This window comes from Carcharodon carcharias, chromosome 20, assembly GCF_017639515.1.
Source record: "Carcharodon carcharias isolate sCarCar2 chromosome 20, sCarCar2.pri, whole genome shotgun sequence".
Taxonomy (NCBI): domain Eukaryota; kingdom Metazoa; phylum Chordata; class Chondrichthyes; order Lamniformes; family Lamnidae; genus Carcharodon; species Carcharodon carcharias.
In genome coordinates this window covers 100,525,082-100,551,956 of record NC_054486.1, presented here as the reverse complement: position 1 = coordinate 100,551,956, position 26,875 = coordinate 100,525,082, and the positions used below count along the sequence as shown (strand labels likewise).

Below are 26,875 nucleotides of genomic sequence, written 5' to 3'. Positions count from 1 at the left end.
GGGGAGGGGGGGGAGGGGATGGGGCAAAAGCGGCAACGACGTCACGGTTTTCTAGCATGTTCTGACGGCGACCGGATAGAGACTTGAGGAGACCGGCTGTGGGACGCTTTGGTGAAGAGGAGCCTCTGTGATCGGTGGCCTAGCTGTCGAGCTTCATTCTTTCTCCTCCCCCCCTCTCCTTCCTCAGACAGAGCGGGATCACTCCCCCTCCCCCACCCCGGTGTTAGGGTCCTCCCCGCTTTAATTCATTGCTTCTGCTTCCACCTTCACATACACCACCCCCCCCCCCCCCCCCCCCCCACCCCCGGAGCCCAGCCGCACCGACTCATCTTACTGTCACTATGGCCAAGTGGGGACAGGGAGACCCGCGGTGGATCGTGGAGGAGCGGGCCGATGCCACGAATGTCAATAACTGGCATTGGTAAGGGCAGAAATAACCCATCTCTGTGGCTCTCTCTCTCTCCTTATCTTTGTCTCTCCTTCGCTTCCTATTTATCCTTTTCTACATTGCCTGTATCGATCTTTATCTCTTTTCCTGTCTCCTTTTTCCTCTTTCCCTTTCTCCCACCTGCAGAAGCCCTTTCTCAACCTCGTTCTCTTGTTCCCTTTCTCTCTCTCGTTCCCTCCAGCATATAACGTGTGTATTTTTATACATTTTTTAATGTTAGTTATATATATCACATTTTGCACTTCTCATTGAAGTTTTAGCATTTCTTTGCTAAGGAGGAACTTTTGAGGTGGCGGGGGAGTTGAGAATGCTTTGTCTCAACGCATTTTTTGTTTTGCTTTGGTTTAATAATTTGGATGGTCTGCAGGGGACTTATCGCTGTCATGTTTTCTATTTATAAAACTTTCTGGGCCCTCTGCCACCTTTTTTTTTTGTTTAAATATAACACGAGTGCTATAGTTGGCATGTAAATTTTATCATCTTTCCCTCCTCACCCCTCAGTGCTTTGAGGGGTTACATTTTTTGCAAAGGTTTGATTTTTTTTTCTTTTTGCAACACTTCTCTCAAAACTTGGGAAACCTGGGCTTAAATGTGCAAGATCTTAAGCAGAAGAGATAAGTCTGGTATTTTTTTCAAATAGTCTGTTGGAAGTAGAACAGGCGTTGGATTTGAAACAGAAAATAAACTTAGGGCTGATTCTGGATGTGCTTCTTCATGCTGTCCTGCACAATAACTTGGAACTAGCTGCCAGTTAGATTAGTGTAGGTGAACATGCCTGAATCATTTCAGAAGCGTGATTGAATGTTACAGTAGGGAGAGTTGTATGCAGTTTTTGGATGGGAGAATCAAGCTAGGTATGGACACCCTTTCTCAGTTGTACTGTTAATTTTCCTTCTTTCTTTTCCCTTTTGTGTCCCCACTAGTCATCCTGGTTGTTGAAGTGGGGCAGGGAAATAATGTGAATGGAGAATATGCATTTAATAGGAGGAGGAGGTAAACCATGCATATTCAGAAGCAAAATACTGTGGGTGCTGGAAATCTGAGCTAAAATAGAAAATGCTGGAAATACTCAGCAGGCATGGCAGCATCAGTGGAAAGAGAAACAGAAGGTCAGTGATCTTTCATCAGTTGCTCTTCTGGCATTCTCTGTGTTTTATATATACTACACATATACCTGACAAGAGTTTCCCTGTGATGTCCTTAGTGTTGTATATATTTTTCTCTTGCAAATAGTGATCTGGTTTTTGTTTTGAGATAGTATGGCAATTGAAGGAACTGGAAGTGTTTTCTGTCCTGAAAAAATGCCTTGAATGGTTTAGTTGGTAAGGATATTGTTGGCTAATGTCAAGGGAAATTTAAGGCACTGTAAAGGAAGCTAGGTGCCTCTTGAGTTTGGGGAATCATAATTACTTGGGGTTCCTGATGGTTATCCACCCGAGATTGGGTGTACCTATTGATTTGGCATTGATCCTGTTCATTGCCAACTCTCTGCTGTGTGACATGCTTGGCCCAGGTTTCTGTGACAAATGGCACTCTTGAATAAAGCAGTAGATGTCAGCTTGTGGGTCCTCTCCGTTGGGAGGGGGGCAAAGGGCAAGTTTTGGTGAGAAGGAGTTAAGTTTAGAATGGGGAGGATTGGAGTGTTACTCTGCATGAATCAGAAGGTTACCTTTTTAAAGTTATTGAGTTGCGGTATTGATTTTCACATAAGCTGCAAGGGGTGCCTGTCTTGATTTCTTCATTTTTATATTGGAAGTTTTGAGAGATAACATTGTTTAGTTGAGGGAAAAGGGGATGCCTGTTTTCTTGCCTCTTTCTAATGCGAGTCAAAGCTTCATGAAGCGTAGGGGCTCTGAGACCACAGAACTTAGCTTCTGTGCTGGTTCTTTTGTTAACTCTCAAACTAACCCTATTGCCCTGCTCTTTCCTCACATCCTTGTATCTTTTATCTGTTTCAAATATTTATCCAGCGTCACTGTTATCAGGAAGGTGTAATTATGATAGCCAACTTTATGTACTGTTTACATTCTGTCACTTAGTAGTACAGAACTTGAATATTGCTGAAAATTGAGACAAGTTGCTGAAGTTTTTTGTCTTCAAGACAAATGTAGGAATACCAAATTTCAAACAATCGCAACAATTTATACTGCAGGAGCAAAGGGTACTGATTGGCTGAAATGTTGTCATGGAGAATTATAGGCTCTGTAATCTCCCAGGTAATTCAAAAAAGGTGCAAGGATTGAACATTTTTTTTGTAGAGAGCAGGTCCCTCTGTATAAATGTATTTTGCTTCTAGCAAGTATAAATTAGCCATGTTGCGAGCTCAATTGATTTATCTTAAATTACTTGTTAATGTAGCTATTATTACAATCAGGATTGTTATACAAATACTGCCCCATCGCGAAATTGCATCTATCAGTTGAGGTTTTGCAATCACAGGCCAGTTGAGTACGGGTCTGTACTCTGCCTATGACAAACAACCAAAAGAACCTGCTGTTTGACTCGATCAGCCAGTTGTTGGGCTGTATGTGGCACATGCCTGGCATCACACCAGTGTGAAATATATACACAATGTTACTCAATTGTGTGGTAGGCAGAATCCTTTTAGTGAAAAATCCCATTTGCCACTACATTGTAGCTCTTTGAAGCTGCTTGCTTAACCTGTTATTCAAATTTGAGATACTTGGCCTTTCTAGGGTCATTTGAGATATTTGGGAACTTTTCAAGTCTGAATTTTTAAAAATTCATTTATGGGCATTGCTGGTTAGGCCAGCATTTATTGCCCATCCCTATTTGCCCTTGAAGGTGGTGGTGAGTGGCCTTCTTGAACTGCTGCAGTACATGTGGTTTCAATGGTGGTGGTGTTCCCATGTGTTTGCTGCCCTTGTCCTTCTAGCTGGTAGTGGTCATGGGTTTGGAACATATCAAACAATGATATCATCAGGATAGCTTTGTGCTCTATTCCTGTGTCAAGTGTGCAAGTTGAGTAAATGGCTATGTTCCCTGAAGTGCAAATTGTTTGTGATTGTTTGAAATTTGGAATTCTTGCATTTGTCCTGATGAGTGTAAGATGAAAAGCTTTGACATGTCTCTTTTTAGCAATATTACAGTATCATTATAAATGAAGAAGGTTAATACACATGCACATAGAAATAAGATTTAATATAAGGGCACTTCATTTTAACCTACATTGGCCGAGTGGTGGATAGTGCAGAGGACAGCCATAATGTCCAAGATGATATAGATGGGTTGGTGGAGTGGGCGGTAAGGTGGCAAATGGAATTTAACATAGTGTGAGGTCATACATTTAGGGAGGTCAAAAAGTTACAGGGATTACACAATAAATGGGAATATACTAAGAGGGGTAGATGAAGTGAAGGATCTTGACGTACAAGTACACAGGTCCCTGAAGGCAGCAGTTCAAGTAGACAAGGTTGTAAAGAAAGCATATGGCATGCTCTCCTTCATTGGTAGAGGTATAGAATATAAAAGTAAGGATATAATGTTGAAATTGTATAAAACACTGGTGAGGCCACAACTGGAGCATTGTGTGCAGTTCTGGTCACCACATTACAGGAAGGACGTAATAGCTCTGGAGAGAGTGCCGAGGAGGTTTACAAGAATGTTGCCAGGGTTAGAAAAGTGTAGCTCTGAGGAGAGATTTGGATAGGTTGGGGTTGTTTTCCTTAGAACAAAGAAGGCTGAGAGGTGACGACTGAGGTGTACAAAGTTATGAGGGGAATAGATAGAGTGGACAGGATAAAATTGTTTCCCTTGATGGAGAATTCTAGAACCAGGTAGATTCAAGATAAGTGGCAGAAGGTGTCGGGGGACATGAGGAAGAACTTTTTTTACGCAGAGTGTAGTGGGTGTCTGGAATTTGCTGCCCAAGTTGGTGGTAGAGGCAGAAACTCTAAACTCTTTTAAAAAGTACCTGGGTCTGCACCTTAAGTGCTGTAAGCTGCAGGGCTATGGGCCAGGTGCAGGAAGGTGGGTTTAGAAAGAGCACCTGGGTGACCTTGGGCTGGCATGGACAAGATGGGCCGAATGGCCCCCTTCTGTGCTGTAACTTTTCTATAGTTCTAAATGAGAGTTTTTATATAAAAAAAAACTCTTGTCCTGGATAGATCTGCTGAAATCAGGACAAAGCTGAGCAAAGCAATACTCCGCTTATAGTGGGATGCTGTGTTATTGGAAACATTCTTTCATTTGCTGTAGTAGATGACAGTTCTGAATGATGAAAACAGCTTGTATAAACTTTGACAGATTGAAGTTTTTTTCAGAATGTCAAGTTCTGTTCTCTTCTGTACTTGAGTTATGTAGGATAAAGTGTCATATTTACTGGCAAAATATTGCACACTCTCAGTTGTACTTGGTGAAAGCTTCAAAGCTAGCATGTACAGATTGATTCCAAGCTTCAGATTCTAGTAATTAGGGATGATCTTAACCTGTTCGTAGTAAAGTTGATCTTCACATTCATCTACAGGACAGAAAGAGATGCCTCGAATTGGTCCATAGACAAACTTAAGTCACTGTTGTTGGCAGTCAATGTAGAAAATGAAGAGGGAGTGTGCAAAGTGACAGAAGTGAGCAAGATTGATGGTGAAGCTTCAATTAACAACAGAAAAGGAAAACTGATTTTTTTCTTTGAGTGGAACATCCAACTGTCATGGATAGGTGAGTATGCAAAACCACACTTTGAAACTTTGACCAAAACAGTTCATCCTGCTTATCCAGTCAGTAGTACAGCACTGCAGACCAGAAATGTTTGACTCCTACCTGTTAACTGACCTAAGCCAGGGCAGTGAGGATGTTGCAGTATCCTTGGGAGGGATAGAAAACAATAAGCATTCCCCATTCTTAATCACTCCTTAGTGACTTTGCATGTTTGTGGATATCAGTGAAGACATAGTTCACCTAATATATGGCCATGCTGACAGTGGAATAACATATGGACTTGTGGCTCTTGAGTAATAGCCATGTGGGCATGGTACCATCAGATGACCAAGACCTGTAGAGCAATGAAGAACTAAAGTTTTGTGCAGAGAAGAAATTAGTGACTTGGAAGAGGGCAGGGAAAAGAGATTTGTGCTTTTACCTGCATTCCAGTCCAGACTGTTGGCCCATTTCTTGCAGTAATGCATGTTATTGGGACATAGCTTTAATCTGCCTGTTGTCTGTAGGTGTGTTTAATGCTGCCCCTACATGCCCAAATTATTTCCTTATCCCACTACTGACATTTTCACCTTGATCTTAGTTTGTAAAATTAATTTGTTTCACCCAAGAAGAATGTAAATGAGATCAATGTCTTTCTAATTTTATAGCTGAATTTGCATCTTTATTTAATATGGTTTAGGTTAACCCACCCCCACCCCCACCCCCAACTTCATCAAGCATTGTGTTGCTCATGCTGAGGCATGGGTGCTGGCAGCTATTTGGTATATTAATCAAGTTGTCATACAGTAAAGGCTGATTCAGTGTACCTGTGCAGAATTACCAATTAAATTTTTTGGATAGCATTCCAGCTGTTAATATATTCAATTGCCATTCAGAAACAAACCTATGGTGGAAAGATGATGAATTTGGTCAGAAAATTCCACTACAGCAAGATCCATCAGGGACAAGTTGGACCTGAGCAGGAGATAGGGGGATGACATGAGGTGTTGTATGGGGGAGGGGTTTAGAAATAAGGAGGTAAATATAGGGCTTAGCTGATCTATGTTGTGCACACCTTGACGAGAACTGTATTGGTGGACCTAATTTAAGAATAGTGAAAAAATAGCCAGATTATTTCCCCCTCCTTTCTCACCTTCTGAACTTGATACAGTTTCTGCCTGCATACACTTCCTATCCTTCTATTATAGGAACATCAAAGACTGGAATTAAATATAAAGGAACTGTGGAGATACCAAACCTCTCGGATGAAAATGATATTGATGACATTGATGTAAGTTTTAATATAATTGTTATTCCTATTCAAGACCATTTTGAATAGTTCTTTCAAGAGTCAACTCATACACAATGGGTCAAATGGTCACCTGTGTTGTAAGCTTCAGTTTGCTTTGCTTGAATGAGGCATGTGTCAGAGTATGCTTCAAACTTTTCCCAATGCTCCTGAAAAGCATGTTACCATCTTTCCTGGCTTTCCTCATCTGTTCCATTTTTATTCTTCTCTCTCTTTCCACCCCCCCCCAAACAACCACATTTGGGATAATCAGGATTGGAACCAAAGAATGGGAAGTTGAACAAATCCTTTGTGCGTTGGAATCATTATTGGCCAACACACTGCTGCAGATTTTCCGAAACTTGACTCTGTGTTTAATACATCAGGATCTCCTAGGTGCATTCAGCTTTATTAAATGTAAACTATAACATAACCTAAAAATAGAATTCAAATTGTGCACAAAAAGAGCCTTTTGGGACTTTTTAAGAAACGTTTTAATTAATAGTATGAAACTAGGTTATTTCTGCTCTCCAGTTGTAGCTCTAAGCTTGAAGAGGCTAGGTGCTGCTTTACATTCTGTTTTTAGTATTTAAAAAAAAAAATAGATGAGTCCCAAGAACATTTGATTTTTAAATCTAAACTTGACCTCTTTTAATTTTGATAAAATGAGCATTGATGTGCGGCCTGGTAAAGTTCACGGCATTTATTCAGGTCAAGATTATGAGGGGCATGGACAGGGTGGATAGGGAGCAGATGTTCCCCTTAGTTGAAGGGTCAGTCACAAGGAGACATAAGTTCAAGATGAGGGGCAGGAGGTTTGGGGGGGGGATATGAGGAAAACATCTTTACCCAGAGGGTGGTGATGGTCTGGAATGCGCTGTCTGGGAGGGTGGTGGAGGCGGATTGCCTCTCATCCTTTAAAAAGTACCTGGATGAGCACTTGGCACGTCATAACATTCAAGGCTATGGGCCAAGTGCTGGTAAATGGGATTAGGTAGGTAGGTCAGGTGTTTCTCACATGTTGGTGCAGACTCGATGGACCGAAGGGCTTCTTCTGCTCTGTGATTCTGTGAAGTTTTTCTCTTAACTATTCTTTTCTTGCCCAAAAATAATTGCCTTAATGCAACCTTTGATGTTCCCAGTTGCACTTTAAAACATTATAGTACATTCGTTCTGTGGCAGGGGTCATTCTTCTGAAGTAATGACATAATGAATGTTGAGATTTATGGTAGTGTTAATGCAGGAGAAAAGTATTTGCAAGGAGTTGGCAATAAATGCGATTCTATATAAAGGATTTAGTATGGGTAAATGCTTTTGGACTCTTGTAGGTAATTGTAGAGTGTTTGTTTTCGAGTCTGAATGAATATTTGAAATTTTTCCTCCAGGTTATTGTTGGGCTAGCAAAAGATGAGCCTGACACAAAGTTGTTGGCTCTAATGAAAAATGATGGTGCAAAAAAGATCAGGGAGGCACTTCTCAACTACATTGATACACTGAAATTAGGTAAGTATAGAATAAAACATGTTGGAAACCTTTCACTCCAGTAAAAGCATAATCAACACTCCAATTAACCTGGGATTAAAACACATCAAATGTTGCATGTTAATGTTTATTGGTCAAACTAACATGCTTCTTCTTTAAATTGCATTTTTCTCAATCTGAAGCATTTTTACACATCCTTCTCAAGCTGTGTGAAACCCATCGTTGGTTCAATTCTAGAACTTGGGCTTGAATCCAGCTCAAGGTGTAACATTCTTTGTGTACATAGGTACTAATCCGTTTACCTGCTATTGAATACCACTGCAAAATATAATTATACTCATCCGAGGGGGGAAAAAATTGTCTATCTTTTAAACTAGGGGAGATTACAGTTGTTGGCATGATTACTGCGATGGGTTTATTAACAGAGTTATGCATCATCTAATGTTGTGCTTATATAGCACCTTCAACATAATAAATGTTCCAAGGTGCTTAAATATTTTAGGGGTAAGGTATTGTAGATGTATGGGTCGTGGGATTGGGTTAACTTTGAGTGTAAGTAGTAGGATTAGAAATAACCAGTGCTATACATAGTCTCCTGTCATGTCGAAGACTCCCAGGGGTATAGTGGAAAAACTTCAGGGATGTCCTCAAAGTGTCCTTGAAGAGGTCAAACATCCCTGCCAACTCATGGGGTCCCTGGATTGTTACTAACCAAAATGGAGGAGGCTCGTCCAGGAAGGCATCAAAATAATTGAGAGATTTCGGGAACGTTCAGAGGCAACGTTGATGCATTAGAGAGCGCACAAACCTCCATGCAGCCCATCTATCCAATTCCTCAAGCACTACCTGGCCCACATGTGGCAGAGTCTGCAGAACACATATTGAACTTTCTTGACATCTCAGCACCCATCAAACTGGAATGGAAGCAAGTGATCCTTGATCCCAAGAGACTGCTGAAGAAAAAGAAGCATAAAGACTTAAGTTTTGAAATGCTTTTCAAAATGGGAGCAGGGAGAAAGATGGCAGGATTAGTAAAATGTTTTAGGACTAAAACTGTAAGGCCACATTGCTGTACATGAGGGTGTATAAAAGATACGCACGTGACCGTAGTTGGGATGTAGAGCAGGAGGAGGTCACAAAAGCAGTAAGAGGTTAAGCCGTCAGACATTTAAAAGACTATTTTTGATTCATTTGTTTTAGGAGATGGAGAGTTAATGAATTATGATGGATGAATATAAAGTAGAAACATGTCATCTTTGTAATGAGTAAGTTATTGAATTTGAAGCCAGTTCCATGATCAAACAGGCAACAATGGTTGGCTCTGTCTGAATAAAGACATAGGATGCATTAAAGCTAGGAGTTTTGACAGGGATGAAATGGGCTTGTTTAATTTTGGATCTTAATCCAAGATCGTTTCAAAGCTTCCCCACCAGCAAGGTTAAACCAACCAGCCTGTAGTTGCTGGGTTTCCCCTTGCACCTTTTTTTGGAAAAGGGTGTAACATTTTACAATTTTCAGGTCTTCTTGCTCCTCCATATCTGAGGACCACTGGAAGATTATGGCCAGTACCTCCTGAAATTTCTACCCTTGCTTCCCTCAGTAATTTAGGTTGCATCCCATCTGGGCCTGGTGACCTCTACTTTAAGTACATCCTGCCTATGCAATACTTCCTCTTTATCAATTCTGAGCCCACATTTCAACTACCAGTATAAGGGGAAAGCAATTTATACTGAGAGTAGAGAGTGCTGATTGGCTGGCACGTGGACTCTGGTAGAGGTATTGCCATGGAGGATGCACCAATTGATAGTGATTGATAGTTGACTGCCAAGCATTGTTTGAAACTTAAATCAGGCAGCTTGACCCTGATTGATCAGGGTATTGCCCTGATGAATGAATTCGCGAAGGGCTCTGAACTATTTTGTGTACGCATTACACCTGTTTCGGCTAAACATGTTCCTTCTGTCTGCAAAGAACAGGGCCTTGTGTATTAACATAGCTTCCAGTACACACCAATGTGCCACATTGTGGGCCCGACTGACCATCTTAAATTGGTTGTCAGCTTAATTCTCAGTACCGAGGATTATTTAGTAAATGTTGTCCAATCGTGGAATTACACCTAATGATTGACACTGTTTTGAGTTTTGCAAGCAAGGCTGGTGGGTATGGTTTGTACCTTGCCTGTTGCAAACAGCGGCTGGGACATGCTGTTTGATATGATTGGCCAGCCTTTGGGATGTCCAGCCTACATACCTAGCATCACTTTTTTTGGCACTGAAATTCATTTACTACTGATTTGTGTGATAGGCAGAACTTCTTTTTGACTTGATGGCAGCATCCTATTAGTGGCGAATGCCACACATTTCTGCTGCATTGTAGGAGCGTGAAGCAGCTAGCTTCACCTGTTGCTCAGCTCTTTGTGAAATCTTGCCCTTTCAGCTAATCTGAGGTAGACTGGGCACTTAGGCCCATTAATGAGTGTGAGATATACAGCACATGATGGACTGATCAGGGTAGCCATTATCCCTTGGCACCCAATTTCAGCATCAAGCTTGCATGGTGAGCAAATGGCTCAGACCCTATTTACAAGTTGCTGATGAGACCAACCTTATAGGGTGTGGAACTGCAAGAATCCCAATGTATATATTGACCAGTGAAGGTAGGCTTGCAGTAGACAGTGGTAGAGAATCCCCAAGCAGATTTCTCAACTAATATATCAAGGAAGGGGAGTTAATCTGACTGCTCCTTTTCATAGGATGGAGCCCATTATGACATATAAGGAAATTATTACATGCAGCTGCAGATTTAAATATAGCAAACGTATCATCCACATATTGGAGTAATGCAAGGGGTAGAAGATTAGATGTCATTCCATCAAAAATGCGTTTTTCATGGAACCCAACAAAGATGTTTGCAAAAACTGGGACTAGAGGAGATCCTATGGCAACACATTTATTTTGGGCATACATGTCTTCATTAAAACTGAACTCTCAACTGCTGGGGTCGCTAAGTTCATAAGTTCAACGAATACTGTATTGGCTAGCCAAGACACTCACCAGTGTGCCACTTAAGGAAGCCATAACTTACTCACTACATCTATCTTTACCAAGAAAGAATATGCTGCAGCGCTACATCAAGGCGATCTCTAGACCTGCCACCATTGCACGAATCAGTATTCATTGGGCTTATGAATTCGGCAGCTCACGCAGCTGAGTTCAATTTTCAGACAACATATTTAGCTGAAACAGTGCAATGTGTACAAAAGAATGGCACTCATTGGTCAAGGCATTGCCCTGGGGAATCAGGGTCAAGCTTCCTGGTTTAAATTTCAAACAGTGCTTGGCAGTTAACTGTAGGTCACCATCAATTAGTGCTTTCTCCCTGGCAACGCCTCTACCAATTGGTTCTCTTCTCATACAGTATAAATTGTTGTTTTTCCCTTTATTGGTATTCTTGCAAAGAGTCCTGATGAGTGCAAGATGAAAATCTTAGCTATGTGTCTCTTTTTCAGCAATACTCAAGTTCTGTACTTTCAAAGGACTATTTCAACTTTTTTTTTTTTCATTCATTCACGGGATGTGGGCTTCACTGTCTGGGCCAGCATTTTATAGCTCATCCTTAGTTGTCCTTGAGAAGGTGGTGGTGAGCTGCCTTCTTGAACTGCTGCAGTCCATGTGGTGTAGGTACATCCACAGTGCTGTTAGGAAGGGAGTTCCAGGATTTTGACCCAATGACAATGAAGGAATGGTAATGTATTTCCAAGTCAGGGTGGTGAGTGACTTGGAGAGGAATGTCCAGGTTGTGGTATTCCCATCTATCTGCTGCCCTTGTCCTTCTAGATGGTAGTGGTCATGGGTTTGGAAGGTGCTGTCTAAGAGCCTTGGTGAGTTTCTGCACTCCACCTTGTAGATGGTACACTGCTGCCACTGTGTGTCAGTAGTGGAGGTAGTGAATGGCACCACACCCACAAACAATTGAGCAGGCTGCTTTGTCTAGGACAGTGTTGAGCTTCTTGTGTTGTGGGAGCTGCACTCACCCAGCTACTCTTAATGTGATTTTGGCAGCAGCATGTTTCTTGGTAAAGGTAGATGAAAATTCATTGAGTACCTCAGCTATGCTTTGCCTCCTTGCATTAGTCTTCCTTTTTGTTCCCTGATCAACCCCTCCCCTTCTTTTACTAGCCATCCACCATATGCTTATTAGAATACCTTTTTGGATTCCTTTTATTAGCTGCTAGTCTGTTTTCCATAAAGAGGCTGAGATTTGCTGTTGATAAAATACTGAGGGGGGAAAACTCATTTTTTTAAATCTTACTTTTATTTTGAAAATGCTAGCTTCCCCCCAGTAGCTTGGGTTTGATGATGGGGGCTTTCACTTAAATGCTATTGACATCAGTTTTGGTGTTAACAGACTAGTTGGCACTTTGAGCAATAGTTTATGTATAGGTTTAAGCAGGTGTCAGGATAATGACTGCGAGTGGAAATTTTGATCAGAATTTTACTGACTTTGTGGCAGCTGGAATGGAGGTGGGGGGTCCAGTAAATTGGTATGTCTGCTTACAGCTGACTCATCATTTTCCCGCCACCAACTAATGTTACCAGATGGAAGAGATGGGATGGATAAGTAGCGGACATGTAGGTGGGCAGTTAATTAAGTTGTTTAAACAACCAATTGTCAGGTACTTTCTGACTACTTTTTTACCAATGGTGCATGGGATACTCAAAGTTTTGCCTTCTCAAATGAGGCAAGATCTCAGCAGCAGCTGAATTGTGGACTGAACTGGCAACCATGTGAAGTTGCATTGCTATCAGATTTGGAGGGTAGGGTCAAATAAAGCCCTGGTGGAAGGGTGTCTCCCAGGTCCACAGGAGCCACTAATTGGGACAATGTTCATTAGAGGCTTATTGTAGTGGAGGTTTCATTTGGCTCTGGGCTAATGCTTTCAAACTTTGACTCTTCCAATGAGGAGGAGGGCATCAATGTTGCAGCCACATAGAGCACCTGTGCAGGGGCTAGGGGAGCCCCAATGGGTTGAGGAAGCCATCGGATGTGGAAGAGGAGGGCACATGGGGGCAAGAGGGCATCCTCATGGTCACAGTGCCCAACTCAAAGGATGGACCATCGGTCTCGGTGCATCGTGATGTCGGAACACTAATGTCTATAAGGAATGTATCTCTATAGGAAGGTGATGGCAGAGGTATTAGAGCTGTGCAGCATGCTGGAGAAAGAAGTTGATTTCGATGGGAAGTGGCGGATACCCAAAGCCTATCGGGCTAAAAGTTCGCTTCAGGGATCATCTGGAGATCTCATGTGGCATCTGTCAGCAGCTCATTGCTTCTTAAAGGAGGTTATGGATGATATGAAGTGTCGTGTTGGACAAGATATCAAGGTCAAAGCGATCAGGCCAGGCCAAGAGAACAGTTTGCTTTGGGACAATTGCTGATTTCCCCTGGTGCAAGGGTTCATTGACTGTACTAGTAGTCATCAAGATGCCTTTGTGAACAGGAAGTTCACTCCCTGAATGTTTAAGTTGGTTGCAACCACTATAAGCAGATCATGTGGGTGTGCAAGTTTTCCAAGAAGCTGTCGTAACTCTTACATCCTCGTATAATCCCAGTTGCCTCATCTCTCCAAGCCACTTGATTGCATTCATGGCTAGACACTGGGGGGGAAAAAAATGTACCCACTAAAGACATGGCTTCTGTATTATGTACACAACCCTAACACATGGCAGAGCACACACCACCGCTGTATGAATAGAGCAGCCACCATTAAGCAGGCCATTGGCCTTTTGATAACGAGGATTAGATGTCTCGATAGATCTGTCGGAGCCCTTCATTAAGCAATCAAAGATACCCTGCATTGTCATCTGTGCATTTCACAAACTGGTGCTGTAGAGGGGAGCAGCACTTGAGCCAGAGGAAGACGTTCAAGCCACACCCTCTGAGGAGGGTGAGCATGAGGAGTATTGAGGTGCCAGCTGAAGGTGGCACTGCAGGGCCATCTTACTGGGCAGTGATATGCATGGCAGGGAGACTCAAGACTCTGATCAGCAGACGATTCACATGGGGATAAGTGTAAGGGGCCGCCAAACCAAGAAATTATCTCCCCAGAGACAGCCTTACTTGACCCTTCAAGAGAGGCACTTTCCATCTATCTGTACCTGTCAACATTGCCTGTATTGACAGCCACACTTACCTTTACAGAGCATCCATCTATTTGATTCCACATTTGGTCACTGTGAACTGGTGCATTTAAATAAATATGTTCATTATTCATTGAATGTCAAGACCTTTAACTCTCGTTAAACATTAAAAGATATCAATTTAATTAATTATCATCCAATGAAACCAAAGTGCTAGTCTATGAATTTACATGCTTACAGTCACCTCTAGAGCACCTGGAGTTGATGTGGGGCCAGCCTGTTGCTGTTTGTCTTGCTCCAGTGCATGAGATGGCAGTGGCTTGTGTCGTTTTTTGGGCGCCTTAACCTACTGGAGCCTGGCACATTTGTGGCCACCTACATCTGTGCAGGGGCCTTCTCAGTCACCAGATCAGCAAGCAGCATTGGTGTCACTGCCAAAGGAACTGAGGATCTGCCTTCATCTTTCGTAGTGCCTTGAGAGCCCATTGCCTTCAACTTGCCTCTTCTCAGTTCTTTCAGGCCCCACATGCACTCCTGTGGGTTGCTTGGAGTTGTTTAGCTCCTGGCTGGCAACTGAGGTGCTTGGCTGGCCCTCTTGCCCATCCATCACTCCATTGATCTCAAGGATGAGTTCATCCTGCAGAGGTCTGTACATACATTCTGCATCCACATGGTGCTATGCTCCATGTTTCTCCATGAGGGTTGCCATTCTCAATGGAGGATGCCATGTCATTTCAAGAATGGTGCCACTCGTGGCATGGATGGAGTCTTCAGCATAGGCAACTCCAGCATTCGCACAAGAGACTGCTTTGCATCTGCTTTGCTGATGACACCCAAGGTTTGCCATCTGCTTGGAGCTGAGCTTTGCTGGGTGCCTCTTCACTTCAGGGGGAAGTGCCTCAAGCTGTCACTGGCTCCATTACCACCTCGCCATCTGCAGTGCTCCCCAGGTTGTGCATGTCGAATGGGTGGCATAAAGCTCACCCATGTGAGTTTATCTGTGCTGCTGGAAGGTGCGCTTTAATAAAGTGATGCAGCGTCTTGAGATGGTGTTGCATTCTCTGAGCTTTCCAGTGTAGTAGGAGCCCTCATCTCTTTCTCATCTTTATCTGTTGGAGAGAAATGATTTGAGTGAAACAGCAGCTCCTTCAGCCAACTCCTGGAGCCTCTCCTTGATCAGGAGCTTCCAGTGGCATTAAAGGCCCACAAAGGTGCCACAGTCAACTTGTGGTCTAGGGACTGAAGGATGCAACCAACGTTTCATTCATTGTCCAAAGCTTCCACACCTGCCTTGCTCTCAGTGACGGGCTTTTCTGCTGTAACCCATCTGATGTCCATGGCTGTCCCTCTGCATTGATGTCACTGCAGTAATGAAAGGCTGTCCACCTGCTGTGCATTGTGTGATTTTTCATGAGGACACAAAGCAGTCAATGCTGCTCGTGCCCATCTGTGTTGATCACTAAAGTGGCACTGTGCTGCTGGAATGGCATGATTACATCACCGTTCAGCCATCTCCATATAGTGATGGGGGAATCCTGACCATGGAGCATGGAGGCACATGAACTGAGCACCTCAACAGGGATGTCAGTGCCTGGTGTTTCCCCGTACATGAGTCTACCATCTCACCTCCCTTTTTCTCATGGGTGCTTTTTTAAATTCGTGCTGGTCTTCCAGTTTGCAATTTTAAACACCACTCCTTTCCAGACCACCACAAGTCATTAAATCTCTGCCTGCAAAGGACCCGGGTTCTTGAAACAACCTCTCGGTATGTCTGCCACCTCCAGCCATATCAATCTTGGTTAGGTTTGCTGGTGGCCACTTGCCTGCTTGAAACAGGGCATCGTTCTGCCTCTTTCTTTTATTGCTTGCATATGCAGGCATTGCAGAATCTTGGAGAACCTTTCTTTGTGTTGAAGCCATCGCTCTGCTGTAGACCTTCAGGTCTGCAGCCTGCCCAAATGATGCATATATGCCTTTTAAAAATGGTGCCTCAGTGAACTGCCAGCCTTGCACTCCTCCTCAAAATCGCCAAGGAAATCTGGCAACCTGTCTGTATGTGCTGCTGACCTGACATTGTCCTCTAGCCAGTCGGTAAAATCCAGGCCTTAGGCAGTAGAAACAACTACCAATCTCGAAGACACTCTTCTGCGTCTTAAACACATTCAGTCACCGAAGTGCCAGTCATGGTACCATCTCGACTTTGAATTAGATTATGCGTTTTTCCCATTCGAGTCTGAGCACAACATGTAAGCTGACACTTCAGGTGGTACCAAAGGATTGCTACATCGATGGTTCATCATTCAGGTCAAACGTTAAACCAAGACCTCATCTACCCCCTTTGGTGAAAATAAAAGATCCCATGACACCTGAAGTAGTTCTCCTTGGTGTTGTGGCCAATATTTATCCCACAAATGGATTATCTGGTCAAATCTCATTGCTGTTTGTAGCAGTTTGCAAATTGGCTGTCTTGTATCCTACATTACAACAACCATTAAATTTAAAATGACTGACTGAAAGGCACTATATACATGCAAGTTTGTTCTTCCTCTTTGTATGCTAGAATTCATCATCACTTTTGGATTTTATTCTAGAATTCACTCAGGGAATGATTTTGCCAACAGTTAATGGAGTTCAGAAGGAACCATCACAGTCCAAGCCCAAGGTTGAACTGCAGGCCAAGGTAAAGAAACGTTAACTACTGTTGATCTTCAAACATGAACTTGTAGCTGACCGATAATATTTTAAGTATTCTTCAGTCTCTGTGTCCTTCATGTATCACAGTGATGCTAGCTGGAAAAATTAGTTAGGCGGAATTAAAATGTATTTCTATTATTCGTTCACGGGATGTGTCGCCAGCAAGGACAGCATTTATTACCCATCCCCAATTGCCCTTGATAAGGTGACTGAGCTGCCGCCTTGAATAACTGCAGCCAGTGTGGGTATACCACAGGGCTGTTGGATAAGGAGTTCTAGGATTTTGACCCAGCAAGAGAGGGCAGGTGATGGTCCCATGCACCTCCTGCCCTTGTTCTTCTAGATGGTCAAGGTCACTGACTTGAAAAGCCTGTTGAAGCTTTGGTGAGTTGTTGCAGTGTATCTTGATGATGCATGCTACTGCCTATGTGCTTTGATGGCAGAGGGAGTGAATGTTTGATTGTAGATGGGATGCCGATCAAGTCGGATCCTGTTCGAGCTTCTTGTGTTAGAGCTGCACTTATCCCAGAAAGTGGAGAGTGTTACATTATGGTTTGATTTGGGCCTTGTAGATGGTGGGCAGGCTTTTGGAGAACAGGAGGTGAGATACTCGCTGAATTCCCAGCCTTTTGAATTGTTCTTGTAAGCACAGTAATTATGTAGCAGGTCCAGTTCAGTGACACCCAGGATTTTGATGATAGGCAATTCTATTTCTATTTTTTTATGGGATGTGAGTGTTGCTAGCAAGGCCAGCATTTGTTGCTCATCCCTAATTCCTCTTGAGAAGATGCTGGTGCACCACCACTTTGAACTGCTACAATCCATGCTGTGTATGCACACTTAGGGTGTTAGTAATGGTAATGCCATTAACTGCCAAGGATGCATCTTTCAGGCAAGGAAACTCCAATATAATTCCTATTCTGTTACCACTGGCTAGCTATATTGTAGGGTCTTAATGGAGAAAGCTGGATGTAGTATAACATTAATTCAGCTAGTGTGGCCCAAAGAACTTAAAGAATTTAAATTGCCGTTTCTGTGCTCAGGGCCCATACATCACTGAGATGTATGCGCAAGACTTCAGAATTGCCCAGCAGCCAACACGTGTTTGGGTCCTATTTTAAAAGCCGGGGTCTAAGGTCAGTGCTACCTAAAGCTGGCTTTATTTGATGTTCAGTTTGTTCAACTTTAATAGTTTATTATTGGTCAGTTGCATTGATTACTAATAGGCGATAGGTGACTGCATAGTCTATTACTTTGCATAGAAGCCTGGACAACTTTCTCCCATCACCATATGCTCTATTTTAATTAATTTCTCTTCAGATCCCTACAGGACAGTTACCCAGTCAGCATACGTCAGTTGGGGTTAAGATTCCAACTTGCAAAATTAACTTAAAGGACTATTTCATGACATCACCTGAAGAGCTATACAGGATCTTTATCACACAAGAGGTAAGTGTCAAACAGCATTGGGAGTAGGAGTGAAGAGATTCACTGTTCGAGTATTCCTCAATGTTGGTTCCTCTTGTGCACCACCAAGTGGCTTGTGGTGGAGGAGCATTTAAAGATATTAGGAGCAGCTGCCTGGTCTGTCACCTTGGTCAAGAAGAATCATAGAACAGCATACAAAAGGTGAAGGCCATTGAGTTTGTGCCAGATCTTTAAAAAACAATCCAGTCAATCCCACTCCATACTTTCACTTTCCAAGTGTTTAGTTCTCTCTTTAAAGGCTTCTACTGAATGTGCATCCAGCATCCTATTGGACAATGGATTCCAATGCCTGACCACTTGTGCATGAAGTCTTTTCCTCATGTCAGCCCTGATTCGTTTTTGTTTTGCCCATTGCCCTAAATCTGTGTCCTCTAGTTATCAACTCTTCAGCCATTGGAAACGTTTTCTTATTTACTGTGGCTGAACCCTTCTTGATCTTAAGCACCCATTAAATCTTCTCATGTTCTAGGGAGACCACCCCCAATCTATCCACATAACTGTATTTCCTCATCTCTGGATCTGTTCTAGTAACTCTCTTCTGTACCCTCTCTGAAGGTGTCTTGTCCTTAAGTGCAGTGCCCAGAATTGGACACAGTACTCCAACTGGAGCTGAACAAATGTTTCATATTAATTTATCATAACTACTTTGCTCTTGTATTCTATGTCTTTAATTACAAAACTCAAGATTCCATTATACTTACTGCTACCTTCAAAGGTTTGTGCACAAATACCCTTGGGTCTCCGTGTCCTTGCACCTGCTTTTAGAAATTGTACCATTTACATTTTGGTAAGAAACAATAAATGCTATCACCTTTTTTGAGTTGAAATTTATCTGCCATGTTTCCACCCATTTCACCATTCTGTCTGGCCTCTTCCTCACTATTTACTGTACTTCCAAGTTCCATGTCCTCTACAAATTTTGATATTGTGCACCTGGGTTTTATTCCAGAATTCACTTGGGGAATGATTTTGCCAATGGTTAATGGAGTTCAGAAGGAACCATCACAGCCCAAGCCCAAGGTTAATCTGCAGGTTGATCTCTCTTCCTGCCCATCCCTAATTCCAAATCATTAATGTATATGAAAAATAGTGGTGGTCTGTGTACAGAACTCTGGGGATTTTCACTGTATATTTTTCTCCAGTTCAAGAAAAATGCTATTTACCACAACCTTTCTATCCCTTAGTCAATTTTGTGCTAGTGTTGACCTTTTCTATCCAAAAGGCTACAACTTTGCAAAAAACCTAATATGTGATACTTTTATCAAATACCTTTTTAAAGGCAGTATGAACTACACCGCCCTCACTATCCTCTTGTTTCATCAAAAGTTAATCAAACACTATTTACCCTTAACAAATCCATGCTGGCTATCCTTTATGGTCAATGCTTGTCTGTGGCTGTTAATTTTCTCCCAATGGAGATTAAAGATTCTCAAATATCTGGAGTGGGTCCAGAACCCCCACCCACTGACCCAAAGGTGAGAGCGCTACCACCAAGCCATGGACAGAAGTTTGATTTGTTGCATCCTTACCTGCTTCCTCCTACTCCCTCCCAGCACCAGGGAAATCTCCTCTCCTTAAGCACATTTATCTGTCCTTGGGTAAGGAGACCAAAATTGTCCACAGTACTCGGTGTGGTCCCACTAAAGCCCTGTAATAATACTCTTGCACTTCATTCCCCTTGCAATAAAAGTCAAAATACCATTTGTCTTCCTAATTGCTTGCTGTCACAGAATCACAGTACAGAAGAAGCTCTTCGGCCCATTGAGTCCACACCGACACGTGAGAAACACCTGACCTACCTACCTAATCCCATTTACCAGCACTTGGCCCATAGCCTTGAATGTTATGACGTGCCAAGCGCTCATCCAGGTACTTTTTAAAGGATGTGAGGCAACCCGCCTCCACCACCCTCCCAAGCAGCGCATTCCAGACCATCACCACCCTCTGGGTAAAGATGTTTTTCTCATATTCCACCAACCCCCCCCCCCCCCCCCACCCCCCCCGCCCCCCCCCCCCCCCCCCCCAAAACCTCCTGCCCCTCATCTTGAACTTATTCCCCCTTGTGACTGACCCTTCAACTAAGGGGAACAGCTGCTCCCTATCCACCCTGTCCATGCCCCTCATTATCTTGTACACCTCGATCAGGTCACCACTCAGTCTTCTCTGCTCCAACGAAAACAACCCAAGTCTATCCAACCTCTCTTCATAACTTAAATGCTTCATCCCAGGCAACATCCTGGTGAATCTCCTCTGCACCCCCTCCAGTGCAATCACTTCCTTCCTATAATGTGGCGACCAGAACTGCACACAGTACTCCAGCTGCGGCCTCACCAAGGCTCTATACAACTCCAACATGACCTCCCTACTTTTGTAATCTGTCCCTGCGTTTAATTTTTTTTAAATAAGACCATAAGATGATCTTATTAGATGGTGAGAAACTTTTGTTTTTTCTCTTCCTACCAAAGTAGAATAGTTTCACATTTCCTCACATCATGCCTCCATCTGCTGCTGCTTTTCCCACTGACTTAGCATATCTGTATTACTTTGCAGACACTGTTCTCTCAGTTTACTTTCCTGCCTAGCTTTGGGTTGTTGACAAACTTGGTTACCTTTATGCCTGGTACCTTCATTTAAGTCATTAATGTAGATTGTAAATAGCTGGGGCTCCAGCACTGATCCTTGCAGCATCCCACTAGTATAAGCCTGTCAAACTGAAAATAACTGGTTTCTTATTCTTCAACTGATCCTCCATCCCTGCTAATATATTACCCCCAACCCCATAAGTCCTTTGAAACAAAAACAGAAAATGCTGGAAAAACTCAGCAGGTCTAACGGCATCTGTGGAGAGAAAAATTAATAGTCATATGGACTCGAAACATTAACTCTGTTAACTCTGTTTTCTTTCCACAAGCACTTAGATCTGCCGAGTTTTTCCAGCATTTTCTGTTTTTGTTTCAGATTTCCAGCATCTGCAGTATTTTGCTTTGACCCATAAGTCCTTTCTTGTGCAATAGCCATTTCATGTGACACTTTATCAAACGCCTTTTGAAAATCTAAATGTACTACATCCACTGATTTCCCCTTTCATAAGATCATGTTGACTCTGCCTAATTATGCAATGATTTTCTAAGTACCCCGGTTACCACTTCCTTAATGGATTCCAGCATTTTCCCAATGACCATCAAGCTAACTGGCTTGTAATCCATGTTGCACCTAAACTGCATTGATGCATAGCAATCTGTAACAGCACACAGGGAGCAAATGGGCTGCACGCAACCAATATTTCTTTTTAAAATGCATTTATGCCTGGCTGCATGGAACAAAAAAATAAGAGGGAACATTGCCTGTAGTCCCCTGTTTTTTCTGTGTCTCCTGTTAAATTTGCTACCTTCCAATCCATTTCGACCATTCCAGAATTTTAGTAGTAAATATTGTTCTGAATTAAATTTGAAATTATGGACAAAATATTTGGGTCAACTTTCTGGTAGATAATTGAGATTTCAAAAATTTGGAAAATGAACTTGTTCCTCTCTGATATTCTAATTCATTCACTCTCTGAGCTATATCCATTTACACACTATTGCTGATTACATTGTGTGAGGGGAGCTAGACACTCGTTCCTAAGCTGGATAAATTGTTCTAAGGCTTAAAAACTCTATTGTCCATTTTCTAATTTTAGCTTATTCAGGCTTTCACACATGCACCAGCAGTTGTTGAGGCTACTAAAGGAGGAAAATTCCGACTGCTTGATGGAAATGTCAGTGGAGAATTCTTGGAACTGGTGAGTGTGTATTTAAAACCTTGCGTTACAGTTTTGTGGCTTTCTAAATGGGTGGGGCCTAGAATAGAGGTTGAACTTTCCATGCATCATGACACTTAAAATCTAAGCTGTAGTTACACATCTGGCAGCATGTGCTAGTGACCACCATGATGACTGATGCTGTCTGATTTTATGTTCCCAAACTGATGCAAGGATCATAAGGTAATATTGAATAGATTCGATAGGTAAGCAGTGTAATTTTCTACAGTCACATTCAGAAATTCAAATTCATGGATGGAATACTCTTCAATCAAAAATATAATTGAATTGCTTTTCCTCACATCGAAGAACCTCATTTCCTTTATTTACAAGGCAGAGGATCTTCCCAGGCTCCTGTTACCTGTCCATTTAAAGGATGAGATATTGCAACAAATGTTTTTGTTTGTGGGCTGCAATAGTGGGGAAATTTGGGGTCTACTACATCTGCTAGTGAACCCTTCACATCATGCCACCAGACAGTTTGCAATAAATTGCATCTAACCTGCTTACAAAGGCAATAGCAAATTGTATCCTAAGAATGGAAGTAATTTGTGCTCAAATGATCTCAATAATACCTTGACTTTATGTACTATTGTAATGGTAGAATCCTTAGACATAGTCTGACCAGTTTTCTCTCTCTTTCGCATAAATGAGGAGTTTGTCCAGCTTAGTTGTCAATATTTTTGTTAGGGAGAAATTTAAAGAGAGTACCTGACCTAGGCATGTTAATTCACAGTAAAACTGGCATTGCTTAAACCTCAAGAATAAAACTTTGGTTGCTGCGGTTTACTGATTTTTGTTTTTGTTCCAGTGTGAAGGATATTCAAAGTAAGTACTTGCTATTACTGGTAGCATGTTATCAAAATACTTAATGATCTAATTTTATTTACCAGGTTTCTGAGCAACGAATTGTTATGAAGTGGAGATACAAGTCATGGCCAACTGGTATGTTTCTCTCTGCATAGTTAATTGTTGAATGTAGCTATATCCTAGAATGCAACAATTAGATTGAAGTTTCTACTGGCTAAAATAAGACTTCAATGCATTAAGAATTCTGTGCCCTCTAACTTTTATACTGATTCTATCCCAGTTAATATTAAGGTAGTTGAAATTCCCTGCTATTACTGCCCTAATTGTTTTAGCATTTCTTCAATTTACCTACATATTTCCCTTTTGACTGAAACTCTCTGTGTAGTATATTCCCAACAGTGTGATTTTTCCCCCGCCCCATCTTGTGACCTCATCTTCATGCTTAAACCTCCTGTGACTCTACCCCCCCCCCCCGCAAGGAGGACCTTCTTTTAAAATGCAGTGCTCTAGAATCCTCTGGCCAGGTTAAATTTGGATATATTTGAAATGCATGGTGTAAATGTGGTTCCTTTTAATTTGTTTTATTTGACTATTTAAAACAGTGTCTTGAAAAATCTCTCTTCAGTTTTGTCTGTTTGTTGAAAACCTTCCTAATTGTCACTGCCTTATTTCCAGAACATTATGCAACTATAAAACTAGTCTTCTGCAGCAAGAACGATGGAACAGAACTTCAGGTGGAGTGCAAAGGTGTTCCAGTGGGCGAGGAAGATCAGACAAAATCAGGCTGGCAGCGTTACTACTTTGAAGGCATTAAGCAGACTTTTGGATACAATGTACGACTGTTTTAATGGGATGATCTCCTAGCTAACTTATGAAATACGGAAAAGCTTTAGACCTTTTTTCATTTCACTGTTCTGTTCATTCTCTTTTGTTAGCCCAGCCAACCTGCAACTATGACAATGGATACTTTCAATGGAATGTCTTTTTTCCAGCAGCCAAAAAACTCATTCAGTTAAGTATAGCCTTAGAATGGGAAAGACCTTTTTTCCCAATCCATCTTGAAGAATGAGAACATTGAACATATTAATTGTGAAATTCTAAATGAGACCAACATGAGAATTTCCCACTGTATGTTGTACAGATGTGTAAAATACTAGTTCTCGTCACCAGTGTGACTTTTTCAGCACTAACTGCAGTATACTGCAAGGTATGGGGTTTTTATGGATTGAGCAAAATGAACAGTGAACGAAAGAAGATTGGAGAAGTTTCTTGCCTTCCCTTAAGTCTATTTCTCTCCCCCTGCACCCCCCTCCCTAAAACCCACACTCCCAAACAATAAACCTTTCACTCTATCTGCAGTGTTTACCTACATCTGCAGTATATGCCTACCCCAGACTCTGAAATGGACACTTTGTTTAATTTTTACAGCTGTTCAGGGAAAGCAGACCTCAGATCAGCCATCTGTTTGCATCTTATGCTTATCCACTGATATTAAACTCAGTATAGCAATGTGACAGTGAAGGGATCAAATAAAAGCTAGGAGTGGAAGAAAAACTTTACTGATGGTTGCAGTTTTTTCAAATGTGATTATTACAAATGATGGGTGGATTGGGTGCAATGCATTCTACTGATGTAATTGCTGTAACACTGTGGCTAAGGTTGTTTTCCAGTGAGTTAAGAATTCACTGTATACAAGAGATTGAGCCACATGAAAGTTGGTCAGATAGCAAAATGGGTCAATTTATTCATCTATCATGGTCCATAAAAGGCTATACTGCATCCTTCTAAGGAACTGCAAGGGAATAAATGTACTGTAATTTCCTAATGTAACAATTTATAAAAATTGGCTTTTTTTTTAATGGTAGAACACATGGCAGTCCGAAGATTGGCACTGGAAATAATGCCTCAGAATTTGCTGGAGCAGAGCACCTTGTGTGCCACATTAAACTTTTTTTTTGTCGCCCTACAACTCAAGATTTTTTACGCTGAAAGTTGCCAGAAGTGAGGGTTTATAGTGATAGGCTGAGGTCAATGCAGCATCTGGGACTTGGCGAATAACAGTATCTCTTTAAACCAGTGAGGATTGAGAAAGAAATGGAAACAACTCAGAAGGGAATTGGGTAAATTAATAAATAAAGAAGGGGAGAAAGATTGGATTAAAGGCAGGTTGGAGGAAGACAAAGGAAAATCAATCATTTACTACCTGTAGGAATGAGACTTCACAGTTTAAATTGTTCCCTATGTGGACTAGAGCAGTTGACTAATGTTGCAGGAATATGTGTCTCAGCATTAAATTACTTGGGCTGTACTAGCTCACGCTTCCTGTGGAGAGTTTAATTGGCAGTGAATGCACAAAATTCAACTTCTGTTGAGGTGAGGGTGAAAACTAAGTGCCATAAGTATAAGCTAGTCATCAACAAATCAAATAGGGAATTCAGGAGAAACCTCTTGTGGAACTTTGCACAAGTAGTTGAGGCATATGGCATTGACTCATTTTAAGGAAAGCTAAATAAACACTTGAGAGTAAGGAATAGAATGTTCTGGAAATATTCAGCAGGTCTGGCAGCATATGTGGAGAGAAGCCATTAAAACTTTCAAATCAACTGGAAAAAGTTAGATACAACTGGTTTTAATCAAGTGCAGAGGCTGGGGAGAGGGGTTGGGAGAGGGGGGGAGAACAAAGTCTGATAGGTTGAAGACAAGATTAAATGACGAGGGATAAAGATGGAAAGCGATTAGGCACTTCACAGCCTTCTGGATTCGACATTGAGTTTAGCTATTTTGGGTTGTAACCTCTGATCTGCCTTTTTGCTTTTGGACAGCAGCTGTTGGTAATGATTTACCTCTTCCATTTACATTTTCTCTAGACTCACCTTGCTTCTTGTGGAGGGGGGAAAACCTATTGTCTCCCCCTTTTGCCTTGCACTATTATTCCTTTTTGTCATGTAATCCCTCCTGTCTTCAACCCTATCACAGATCTTTCCTTTGTTCCCCAACCCATGCCCTGTTGAGTTAATGAAACTGAGGTTAGGGTGAGCTTCCATTTTCTTGAGGCTAACAGCAAAGTGATCAGCAACTAATGGCCATTCATAACAGATGAGAGATTTCTTCCTCTCCACAAGTTGCTGACTGGGGTGAGCACTGTTCAACTCATTATTGTATCAGCAAATTCTTGGTTAATTTCATTGCAAATTAACAGCTGATCTGCTCAGACTATAAGATTTCATTTGATAAGTGACTTGCGCGTGTGCTTTTTGTGAAATTAAAGTTCTAAGCCTGATCTTTTGCAGTTTGCAACAATGCATTGGCAGATATTGGGTTAAGTATCCATGCTGAATTGTATGTGTACCAGAACAATAGGTGTAGGCTGGTTGTCCATCCCCATGTACATATTGCACTTGTCACAAGTTACTTCATTAAATACAATTTCTACTTAAACATTTGTGTGCCTTAGATTTCCAGTGTCTCAAATGTGCCAATTATGTTGAAGTGTAGCCTTCATATTAACTATAAATTTAGTGTTAAAGGAGGGAGGGCCCTCATGATAAAGGATGACATGAGAACAGTTGTGAGGAGTCTTGGCTCAAAAGAGCAGGAAGTTAGAGTCAGTATGAGTGAAGGTGAGAAATGTCAAGATCAAAAAATGCTGGTGGAATTTTGTAGCTACTGTTGGAGGGAACCTATGCTATATGACAGTATTAATTAAAAGACGAGGAATTTATGATGAAAGCAATGTGTTGATTGTGAGAAACTTAAATTGTTTAATGGACATAAAATTGGCAAAGGTAGTTTGGAGGGTGAGTTCATGAAATACATTTGAGACTGTTTGCTAAATCAAAGTCATGGGGACAAAGTCATTTTCAATTTTGCTTTTCAACATTGTGTATTGTGATAGTTAAGGGCTCCTCTGGGAAAGAGTGATCATATAAAATTTCACACTAGTTTTAGATTTGCATACATCACTCAAACTCAGCATTGAACTTGGCTAATTGCATAAGTATGCATTGATAAAGTAGTATGGGAAACTATAATAAAAAGTATGGTAGATAAGGAATGGTGAACATTTAA

At 41.8% G+C, this 26,875-nt stretch overlaps 1 protein-coding gene across 2 annotated transcripts; it reads left to right on the top strand.

Moving 5' to 3' along the window:
* ahsa1b (AHA1, activator of heat shock protein ATPase homolog 1b) lies at positions 1–26,245 on the top strand. 2 transcript variants are annotated; one of them, XM_041214963.1, is made up of 10 exons: positions 300–421; positions 1,372–1,557; positions 4,935–5,125; positions 6,313–6,395; positions 7,778–7,895; positions 16,608–16,696; positions 18,031–18,159; positions 21,878–21,979; positions 22,891–22,942; positions 23,483–26,245. In XM_041214963.1, the coding sequence occupies exons 2-10, from the start codon at positions 1,505–1,507 to the stop codon at positions 23,653–23,655; spliced, it is 990 nt and encodes a 329-aa protein (XP_041070897.1). In that variant the 5' UTR covers positions 300–421; positions 1,372–1,504; the 3' UTR covers positions 23,656–26,245. The 2 variants fall into 2 exon arrangements, with proteins under 2 accessions (XP_041070896.1, XP_041070897.1); XM_041214962.1 differs by lacking the exon at positions 1,372–1,557 and having other exon boundaries at positions 1–421.
* Positions 26,246–26,875: the final 630 nt, after the last annotated feature.